We start from the raw sequence: 11,410 nt of genomic DNA, 5'->3' as shown, positions 1-11,410 counted from the left end.
ACGAACCCAGATAAGATAAGTTACATCTTTATTGTTCCACCACGTACACACATGCACACACACATTCAGACACACACACACACGCACACATTCAGTTCAAAATCATGAAAACCTAGAACTGCCATACTCTAAGGGATATTGAAATCTAACTGCTTTTAAAATTTGAGGTCTGGTGAGAGTGTGATTTCTTCTAGAAAGTGAAGCAAAAATCAGGCTACCAGTATTATATTTTGTATAGATGCTGCCAGCATGTGGTGACTAATTGACTGTGAATGTTTTAAGACCCATCAACCCAATTCGGGTCCTTAAAGGGGCCAACAGCTTCAACCCTGTTCTTTAGGGCCAGTGTAGGCCACAGGGGAAATTAAATCCAAGAAGAAAGACAGAGGTATTCAACAAAAAAGTTTCACCAGAGAAGACCGCAAAGCGAACTACAGGAGAGTGGCTATTAAAGGAAACGCACCATCAGCCAACTTATCCTGAATCAGCTCTCTTACTGGGGCCAAGTTTCCAAAGCCAGCTCGCATCGGGTCCTTGACACAGCCAAACACTTCCATGATGATCATGTACATCTCTTTTCTGTGCTCTTCTGGTATACCCTGCATCAACGGATTCAGCTGTCAAAGGAAAAGCGGGTAAGAATTAGTTAGCTCTTTAAAGTGACTGTTTAATGACAATATCCAAATCAGTTGGTCACGTAAACCCCGTAATCTGAGTAGATTATCTGGCTTCAGGTTTTGCAATTGACATTCAAATGGTTAAAGATACAAACGTTTGCGAAAATCTGTGCACAAATATCTTTAAAATGATCAGACTTAGGGATAGACTGAAAAAAAAATGTTTAAATATAGAACAGTGGAATTGGGTGCGTATTTGTTGCCAACGTGACAGTGTAAACACGACAACCTAAGCCATTTGTTTCTTTCAGGAACCAAGGGGCACAAAACAGGTCAGATAAGGTCAGTGACATATATTAAGGTCATCATCAATGCCTTTCACCCCTGGCAGGGTATAGGCCACATACAAGCTCCTTCCATTATCTCTGTCCTGAGCCATCCTTCCAAGCTCGTTCCAAGTGAGCTTCATTTCTCTCATGTCCCTTTCCACGCATCTCCTCCATGTTTCCCGTGGCCTACCCCTGCCTCGTGCTCCCTGGGGGTTCCACTGCAGTGACTGTCTTGTGATGTTTCCGCTGGGCTTTCTTAAGGTGTGTCCCATCCATCGCCACTTTCTTAGTCCTATTTCTACTTCTATATCCTTTTGTCCTGTTCTTTCCCACAGCTCTTCATTTCTTATTCTATCCTGCCACTTAATTCTTAAAATACTCCTAATACATCTGTTGATGAAAGTCTGGACCTTATTCTGATATTAAGGTCAGTGACATATAAAGTTAACAACAAATAACGTCAGTGACATATAAAGTTAACAACAAATAACGTCAGTGACATATAAAGTTAACAACAAATAACATCAGTGATATATAAGGTCAGTAACAAATAAGGTCAGTGACACACAAAGTCAGTTACAAATAAGGTCAGTGACATATTAAGTCAGTAACATACAAAGTCAGTAACAAAAAAGGTCAGTGACATATAAGGTCAGTGACATAGCTTTGAGATAAGTGATCACTGGGGTGTTTCCTTCACCAAGTCACAATAACCCAAGCTGATAATGTCAGTAATATCAGAGACACAGGTTTTAGATGGATGTCTACAGAGGCATCCTTCAGCAAGACATGATAAAGCTACGACAAAAACAATGTGACAACATGTCGGTGACACAGCGTTAGATGGAAAATCACAGCTAGATATAATGTCCGAGAAGATCAGTAGCCTAGTGTTGTAACCAATGTAAACTACCGCTAGGTCAGCGAGTTATACGCGCCGATTCAAAAGTGGGAGAAGCCTGCCCTTGGCACATGACGTAAAAAAGAATTGTCCCGTTTTAGTTGTCGGTCTTGGCTAGTACCACAAAAAACTTGACTTCATGAGCTTGGAATGGGATGGGGCACCTGCAGAAGTTCAAGACTTAGTGGGAGGAACAGAAGGCTATGGAATCAAACATTGCTTGGAACCGTCAGCATCTACACACTTCGAGATGTGCTTCTTCAGGGGACGGAGCGCTTATGGGGATGGCCTTTGTGTAGTGATGTCGGTCCTTCACACCAGTAACAAGTAACAAGTAACCATTTAAAAAAATTTTCATATCTCTAATTTGACTTATTTACTTCCCTATTCTGAGCAGGACAGGGCACCTAGATAGCCCAATGTCCTATCAGCAGAGGCTGCCACACTTGAACTGAACAGGTGCCACTGATCTACCACAACATCTGTGGCAATGTGATCATCTGTTTTCTTTGTACTTACATTACCTTCCACTACACTATCTTTTGAGCCGATCTGTCAATTGATCCTCCATCCCCCACACTTAAAGCTAGACAGGCAGTCAGGCAGCTGGGTAAGTAAATAGATAGCTAGGATAGAGGAACAGACAAACAGACAGATAGATTGACATATACATGCAAGACAGACAGACAGACAAGCACAAATATACAGGCGAAAAAGATAGATTGATGGACAGATGGATAGAAAAATGGTTTACCAAACTAAGGTCATCTGCTTGTAGAATTTGTAAAGCTTGCTGTGAGTCCTCGAATCCGTAGCCAGAAAATAGCGTAGAAAAAAGGCGGATGATTCCCACAATATCAAACTGGACACGTCTTGCTTTCTTCTCACCAGACAATGCCATGAATCTTCGGGCCGACTCAAAATCAATAACTTTCATGGACATGGACTTCGTATACATGACGTTGCTCTCTGCAGGAGACAAAAAGAAGAGGGCATTTTCTGCTGTAAGAAAATATGTTGATGAGGTTTTACATTTTACCACATTGACACAATTGGAGCTGAATAAAAGATATGCACCAACAAACAGAGAAACCACATAGCACATAAGGGTAGCAAAGAAATAGAATCAACTAGTAGCACCCTTCAACCATCCTCAAAAGAGGAAAAACTCAAATTAATTTGAGTCATGACGCAGTGGAATCTGGCACTCATCAATTTTAGGGCATGTGAAGATGTTGGCATCGTCTTAAAGCTTCTTCACTTGTCTTGCTTTAGATTTTTTTAAACACCACCAGATATTTTGTGATTGAAGGAGGTGAGTGGTTGCTTGTTTTCAGAGGTAAAGTTGGCGAGAAAATGGCTGCCAAAGTTGGGAGACTTCCATAGCTTGATAGTTGTTGGAAGCTGAACATTTATATTTTTGGTGCTTTTTATCAACATTTCTCAGTAAAATCCACACAAAAATGTGCTTTTAAATGGACATAAAAGGAGTTGTGTTAAAAAACAAAAATTCAATAAAATTTCCCAAACTTATGAAAATAATGCAGTTTTTTCTATTTTATTATTTAGACGAGCACCTGATTTCTCAAAGCGTCACATTTGGTGTAATGCTGTTTGTGGGTGATGCTGTTTGTGGCGATGCTGTTTGTGGGTGATGCTGTTTGTGGGTGATGCTGTTTGTGGGTGATGCTGTTTGTGGCGATGCTGTTTGGTGTGATACTGCTTTAGGGTGATGCTGTTGTGGTGATGTTGTTTGGTGTGATGCTGTTTGGTGTGATGCTGTTTGGTGTGATGCTGTTTTAGGGTGATGCTGTTTGGTGTGATGCTGTTTGGTGTGATGCTGTTTTAGGGTGATGCTGTTTGGTGTGATGCTGTTTGGTGTGATGCTGTTTTAGGGTAATGCTGTTTGGTATGATGCTGTTTGATGTGAAGCTGTTTTAATGTGATGCTGTTTTAATGTGATGCTGTTTGGTGCGATGTAGTTTGGTGCAGTGTGGTTTGGTGTAGTGTGGTTTGGTGCGATGTGATTTGGTGTGATGTTGTTTAGTAAGATGCTATTGGATTGGCGTGGGTCTTTTGGTGTGATTCCATTTGGTATGAAACTGGTGTACTGCTGTTTTGGGCGATACTGTTTGTAGAGATACTGTTTCACTGAAGAGTAACTGATGGATTGGTGTGATATTGTTAAGTGCGATACTGTTCTATGTGATACTGTTTCATGTGATACTGTTTTGTTGTGATATTTTTTGGTGTGATACTCTTTGGTGAGATGAAGTTTTTGAAGTGGTATGTGAATGTAGAGGCAATTTGTGTGGGGTAAGACTGGAAACCTAGGATGTTCGTTCTGATACTTTTCATTTACCATTTGCTGCATGTATGTGAAAGGGACCTTGGGGCTCACCGTGCAGTAGTGGTGTAGTGAGCGCTCAATACCGATTCATTACCTGCTAGCACAGAAGAAGTCCAAAAAAAAACCGAGCTGATCGTTTTACGAGCGGTGGGTTAAACGAGTCCCTAACGCTATAGACCCAAAGTGTACCGCTGATTACCCCGAGCTCGGCACATTGGGTGCTGGTGGGACAACGATCCGTGGACAAGGAGAAGCTGCGTGACAGGCTAAGCCTGATGATGGGCTAGCTGTATCACAGTGTCGCAGCAAGCGCTCAATAGGCCTACAGCTAAGCTAACCAAATCGAGAAACAAGCAAACCGGTTGCAGACATCGGATGCCAGGGTGATAGAATCAACCTGTGCTCGGGGTGTGCATTGTTTCTTGAACTTCAACAAGCAGGGCGCTGGCAGGATAGCATTGTGACGTCATGAACGAACTGGCCAAGACTAGCATTGCCAGCTCAATTATCTTTGCAGTGTACCAATCAACTTCTGCCCTCCCAGTCCCATACAGCCAGTGATTTGTTTGTTTGCTAGTCTATTTGCGGACACTAAAAACGAGTGCTTGTTAATTCGTGAAGAATAATTTTTGCAGGCAGAACTCAAACACTACTGTACAGTGACATTGGATCCCTACCATACATGTCCCCGTGCGTGAACTGTTCACCATGCATCTGTTCTTCAAACAGGGTTAGAAGGTCCTTCAGAACAATGAGGGAGAAGGGACGGGTCAGGTCAGAGGCAGGTTGTTGGGACCACAAATCATCCATGATTTCCGTCAAGGTTTTACCTGTCGATAGAGAGACAAATAAAATAAAAGCACATTTGTTTGCAAAACTCTATGAAAGGTAGGGAAAGTATATATAGTGTAACAAGGAATAGTTATTGAAATAGTTTGAATAACTAGAAAGCTAAAAGCTAAATAAAAATTACGGAAAATTGCTAATATCTCAGATCATGCAGTTCGTGTACCAACTAAATGCTGCAATTCCTTTCAAATGGGGCACATACACAAAACAAAATACAAGCCTAGTTCATACGTCTATGCCCCAGATTCTTTTATAAGTTCAGTCCATCTTTTATATATACTACTTTTTTTAGATGTTTTAGGTTTTGGGTATTTCTTTATAATGAAATCAGCAAAACATGCAGAACGCAAAAGGTTGAAGAATGTCAGGATCCTGTCCCCTCCCCCTTTCAAAAGAATTTTTTTTCACACAAGTAGGATAACTGATCAGGCTTTCGATTTAGCAAATTTAAAAATTCGGCGCCAAAATGAAAAAAAGGGTGTTTTGTCAGCTTACCGCAAAAGAGAACTTTTGGCATGAGAGGCAAGCAGGCTACTCCCATACCACATGAACCCCATGAAAGTCCTTTTTACATGACTTCACTCACCTTTAATTATCTCCATTTTAAATTCAACTTTGTTTTCAACAATCCGAAAGCTATACAGCTCCGGAGCCAAGCCCTTGTCTGCCAGGTGAAGCCATGTGCGAATGATGTCACCATGAAACGAGGCGATCATGACCTTGGGGGTCGGGGTCATGGTGAAGGTAGAAGAGAGGATACTTTACTTTTACTTTTTCATCCTCAGTAGTCATAAAGCGTCGAGGGGAGATGCAGTTTTCTAAGGTAGGCCAGCTCTGCAGCTTTTTCAATTGGAATACCATAATTTCTCAGTTTCCTTGACTCAATTTATCTTTTGCGTGATCTACCTCTTCCTTTATATCCTGAGTACTTGAAGTTAAGCTCTCGAGGCTGGCTAGCTAGGAGGCATTCGTAACAGGTGGCCAAACCATTTTCTGTTTTTCTATGAAATGCAGGCAGGGCTCAATGTCAATAGTTGCTCTCTTACTTCTTCATTTCTGTGCCTGTCTCTATGGATGTTAAGGGTTTTGCAGAGAGAGGATGCTGTATGTTTATGCAGAAAGTTGCACATATGCGACTGAAAAATAATAAGTGATTAGTGGAGGAGGAGGAGGAGGAGGAGGAGGAGGAGGAGGAGGAGGAGGAGGAGGAGGAGGAGAGGATATACCTGGTAAGGAGAACACCATTTTATTGACCTCTCGTTTATCACGAGGCTAAAACATAGGGCAAGGACTAAACCAAAAGACCTACCATTTTGCAGGCACTTTCCTTTCCTGTTTTAGGATCAGTCACAATGTAGATCGCACCATTACCCCCCTTCCCTAAAACTTTAGCAGTTTCAGGAAGCTGATGGCCAGGAGGAAGGGAGACCTACAAGAGGAGAATTACAAGACAATTTTAAGAATTACAAGACAATTTTAGGAATTACAAGACAATTTTAAGAATTACAAGACTGCATTGCAGCAGAAGATCACTGAACAGATAACAAAAGTAAAACCCACCAGCTATCAAATGTTAGATAATATTTGTTTCTATTTCTTCAGTGAAATTTTTTTATTTGAGTTAGCGAGGTTCCACTAGAGAGTCTATGAATTGCAGATCTAAGGGAGGTGTGGAAACTTTGTGATAGAATAGCAAATAATGGCCTTTCAAAGAGAAACATTTGCACATATTGAGGCAACAGAAATCTTCTCTAGGAATTCAGGGAACATTCATAAAAATCGACACCAGAAATGATACGGATCATTTGCACAATTCTTACAAGAAACAAGACAAATTTGTTGTTGAACACCTACACTAGAATCATCAAGGATCATTTGTAAAAATCTACAATGGAAACAAAAGGGATCAATTATTTTGTAAAAATCTACAATTGAAAGAACATGGATCATAATTTGTTAAAATTATACTATATAAAATCCACTTAGATTTATAATTAAAATTTGTTAAAGTCTGATTAGAAACAGCACCATGGATCAAATTTCAGCATCCACACTAGACACATGACTCAAGAGTAAAAATCTACAACAGGCACAGTATGGATCATTTGTTGATGTCTCACACAGGAAATAATATATATGGATCACTTGTGAAATTTCTCTATGGAGTCTACTTGAGAACAGTATTATGATTTTATTTAAAATCTACAGGACAAAAGATCTGGGCCATTTGAAGAAATAACGTAGATCATTTTTGATGAATTTAACTTTACTTAAACTGGTTTATTCAGATACTTTTAACCTCTCATCTTCCATCAATCATATTGTGTAGACCGCAAAAATTATCTAAAAAGCAGAGAAAGTATGGTATGTATCCAGTTACCTCCTTTTTGTTCAACACAAGTCCTGAGGCAGCCCTTCGGACAAGCAATAATTCCAATAGCTCTATGAATGCCTCCACTTCCTCGTCTCGCCTAGCAGCATTGGCAAAACGCACTTTGTTCGACAGATCTTTCGGAACCGACTGGTTGGTCCTGTTGTGACATGATTCAGAGAAGTTTTTGCATTTTTAAGGTGACTTTTCAAGGAAGGATTCAACTGCAAAAGACACTATAAAGTGGACCAGGCTATAAAAGGACTGCTGAGACCGATGTACCTGTTATAGCCGAATCCTGTTAGAGATCCAGAGAAACATTAATTGTTGCTATACTGATTTGTTACACACACTCTGGTTCGTGATGTACAGTGGTTTAATAAAACTACATATAAACTAACAACAGAACTTCACATCAGAAACAATAACACTTCACTAGATTTTAATACACAGTGTAACACATTGCTAAACTAGAGCACAGATCTCTATGTTCATTCAGCATGACTTAAAATACAGTTTAATTAGCAAAACCTGGACAGTTACAGAGGTAAGACACTGCTTACTATTTCTTCCCTGCTAGAATTTTATATCAAAGGGACAAAACTGGGTAGTTGCCAGAGACAATAGCACCAAAATCCTAACCACACTATCACTTCTTTTCTTGCCTAATAAGTGCCTAGGCCTACAGTCCTCAGTAAATGGTGACTATTTTGTTTTGGCTACATTTTCAGTTTGTTCTTCTACATCTCATCACCTCGCTAAGTTCTTGCTACATGCTACATGGTCATGCAACCGTCCCTAGCCTTCTCTACAACTATCTTAGCTCCTCTCTCTTCTACTCTATCTTTGTGTTCTCCGTCCTCAGTTTATAAGGCCCTGTATAACGAGAAAGACCGGCGGAGCAGGTCACTTTTAGTCAGCTGGATAGTGGATAAGAGATTTATTGCTGATGATAATTTTTATTCAGTTTCAAGTGAAAGTGAATCCATTTATCAAATTCAAAATAGCACTTTGCCTATCAGATTTGAATGCGCTCAAAGAGACAATAAGGGTTCACTGACTCATATCGCACACTCAATGCTGACGTCATCCAGGTCGCAAACGAGCAATTGCCAAGGAGGTTATTCTGGTTATAGTTATAGGCCCATGTGAGGCATCGTGGTGGAATCAGGCGCTCATGAAAATAATGAAATCAAAGAAAAAAGCATTTTTCTGCCAGTTCGTAAATTATTTTTGAATTTTCGTTTTTGGCTCAACACCTTTTATGTCCATTTAAAAACACATTTTTGTGTGAATTTTACAAAAAAAACGTTGATTAAAGGATCAAAAGATGTAAATTTTTATTTCCCAAGGACAATTTATTTTGGCGCTTAATTCATGTCCAGCTTGATGAAGAAACCATTTTTGTCAATTTACTCGACCAAAATTCCTGCTCGATTATCAAAAAAATTTGATCTAACAATTGCACCACTAGAAGTCAACCAGGGAGCCAGCACATGTGTGGTAGCCAGTGTGTGTCTGCAGAGATACAGATGCGTCACAGTCATGTTTCACTGTCTGTATCATTGAGTAATTTAAAACAAACTTCTTCAAAATTTTCAATTTTGTTGTAAATGGGTAAAGTGCGTTTTGCCATGGAGCCTTTCAAATGCTCTGTCATCTTCATTTTCATCCTCTTCTTTATAACTTTTACTACTGCGAACTCGCAAGTGGCAAAAGAAATCTCGGGAGGCCAAAAAAGCGGTTCAAAGACACGATAAAGGACAACCTCCAGTCTGTTGAGGTAAACCCCAAAGAACTCGAAAGAACTGCTACCAAAAGGAACGCCTGGTGCAGGGCCGTCCGTATTGCCAGCAGAAACAGCGATACAAACTACAGAGAGAAGCTGACTAACAGAAGAGAGAGGAGACATAAGCCAACTGCCACAACCACGACATTCCAGTGTCCCCACTGCAACAGACATTGTTCATCCAGGATCGGATTGCACAGCTACATGCGCATCCACAGATGAGCTGCAGGATTCATCATCATCTTCGGCAACGAAGGACTACCTACACATCAACTTCATCACTGTCACCACTGTAGCTATAGCTCTATCTACCTATGTCACCGCCATGGTAATTATCACCATTGTTACTGCAATCATTATCTTCTTCATCAGCACTATTGCTGTTTTCATCATCTTCATGCTTCCATTGTTCTCTATATCACAGGAGATAAAAAGCAGAATGCAGAGGCAAATTTTTTAAAAGTGTAGGCCTACATCTCAATGAAACTTTTGCAGTAAAGCACACTGAGCATTTGGCAGTGACAGAACTGTCGGTAGTGGTAAGAGAGACAACAACAGAAAGGTTAGCACTTTTTTAAAGTACAAGAGTCCTCAAAAGATACAAACTACTGACAGAAGACCTACCACTCAAAACAATCAATATCATTGATATCAATTGTAATGGTTTCCGTAAGATCACTCAAACATATTGAATCTAAACGACATGGGGTGTAAAGAGTGGGATATTGGGACAAAAAGCAAAAACTTTACAAAATTTATTTTAATAAAAAATTAAAAAAACAATGCGCGGAGAAGGGGACGGAGAGGGTTGAAAGTAATTAAAAGTCTTAAAACATACGTGGATCTGCTTGGTCTCAGTCTTATGCCATTCTGGTCCCCATGAAGGCTAACTGAGGAAGAAAGGTAATAAAAGAAAGTAAGACAAGGACCATCCAGGACCTACCTCATCAGAGCTTTGCACCATCATATCAGTGTGTGACATACATTGAGAGGGGGGGGGGGAGACTAAGAGAGAGACAGACAGACTGACAGAGTGAGACAGAAAGAAAGAGACACAGACAGAGAGAGGGGGAGAAATGGGAGAGATGGGTCGAGGGAGAGAGAGAGCGTGCATGTGCAAGTGCGTGCGTGTGAGTGTGTGTGTGTGTGTGTGTGTGTGTGTGTGTGTGTGTGTGTGTGTGTGTGTGTGTGTGTGTGTGTGTGCGCACGCGTGTGTGTGTGTGGGTGTGTGTGTTTGTGGGTGGGTGGCTGTGTGTGTGTGTGAGCATGTGTGTGATGACACAATGGAATTGGAAGTTAATCAATTTTTGGGCATTTTGATATTGATATCATCTCAAAGTGTATGGTCATTTGAAATTAACCTTTAATAAATCAGATTTGGCAAAATTCTGTGAAATTTTTAAAAACTTAACTCTTTCACCCCGAAATTATTTTCCATGTTTTGACATAATTTTTTTCCAGATCTCGCAAAACACATAACGGGGGATACACTCAAAATATTCCTAAAATGTCTAAAACTGTCAAAGTGAAAGAGGAAGTAGTTTATACATTCATCTAACACTTTCGGGTGAAAATAAAAATATATTCGTATTCATAATTTATATATATTCGTATTCATATGAGATTATATAAGCAGTAATACTAACTTCATGCACTGTGCAATCTGACCGGACGCCGAGACAGTTCCCCCAGGGACCGGGTGAGTTTCACTAGACCCTCCCATCGTCCATGTGGGTTATAGAGTCAAAAGTGTGTATGCCCAAGTATTACTTACTTGTCTTACTTGTCCACTGTGCTGGGGTCACTACAGTCGGAACATGTCCATCTCTGCTCTCCCCCCCCCCCCCCCCCCTCTTCAGGATCCATCCCAGAGTCTGTCTACTTATAGTCTCCATCATGATCTGGTTGGAGGTCCGTCGGACTGGTATAACCCAAGTATTGACGTGCACAAGCATTGGTGGAAGGGACACATATTGATATGTCAAATGAATGGAGAACATTTTTTGTTTGCGATAAACGATATTCTATTGCGATATTTTGAAACAGATTGGAACGCAGAGTAGTCACAAATACCACAAAAACTTGGATTTAACATTGCATGTGTTCATTGTTATTTTATTTAGGAGACTAAACATTACATGTGTTTATTCTATTATCCATTTGTGCTGGCCGAATTTTGCTATTCAAAAGGCTTTTTAATGGCT

At 40.3% G+C, this 11,410-nt stretch overlaps 1 protein-coding gene across 1 annotated transcript in view; it reads right to left on the bottom strand.

Annotated features, from left to right (window-relative positions):
- Positions 1-10,096, bottom strand: part of LOC101858499 — a gene marked incomplete at both ends in the record, with an annotated part of 11,337 nt that extends 1,241 nt beyond the window's left edge. Inside the window, 7 exon segments of the mRNA XM_005100133.3 lie at positions 464-617; positions 2,602-2,816; positions 4,875-5,027; positions 5,633-5,765; positions 6,356-6,475; positions 7,427-7,577; positions 10,045-10,096. Coding sequence (XP_005100190.3) covers positions 464-617; positions 2,602-2,816; positions 4,875-5,027; positions 5,633-5,765; positions 6,356-6,475; positions 7,427-7,577; positions 10,045-10,096 — 978 coding nt within the window.
- Between the last annotated feature and the right edge of the window lie 1,314 nt (positions 10,097-11,410).

Source organism: Aplysia californica, unplaced genomic scaffold, assembly GCF_000002075.1.
Source record: "Aplysia californica isolate F4 #8 unplaced genomic scaffold, AplCal3.0 scaffold00237, whole genome shotgun sequence".
Classification (NCBI taxonomy): Eukaryota; Metazoa; Mollusca; class Gastropoda; order Aplysiida; family Aplysiidae; genus Aplysia; species Aplysia californica.
This window is presented reverse-complemented; position numbering and strand designations above follow the sequence as displayed.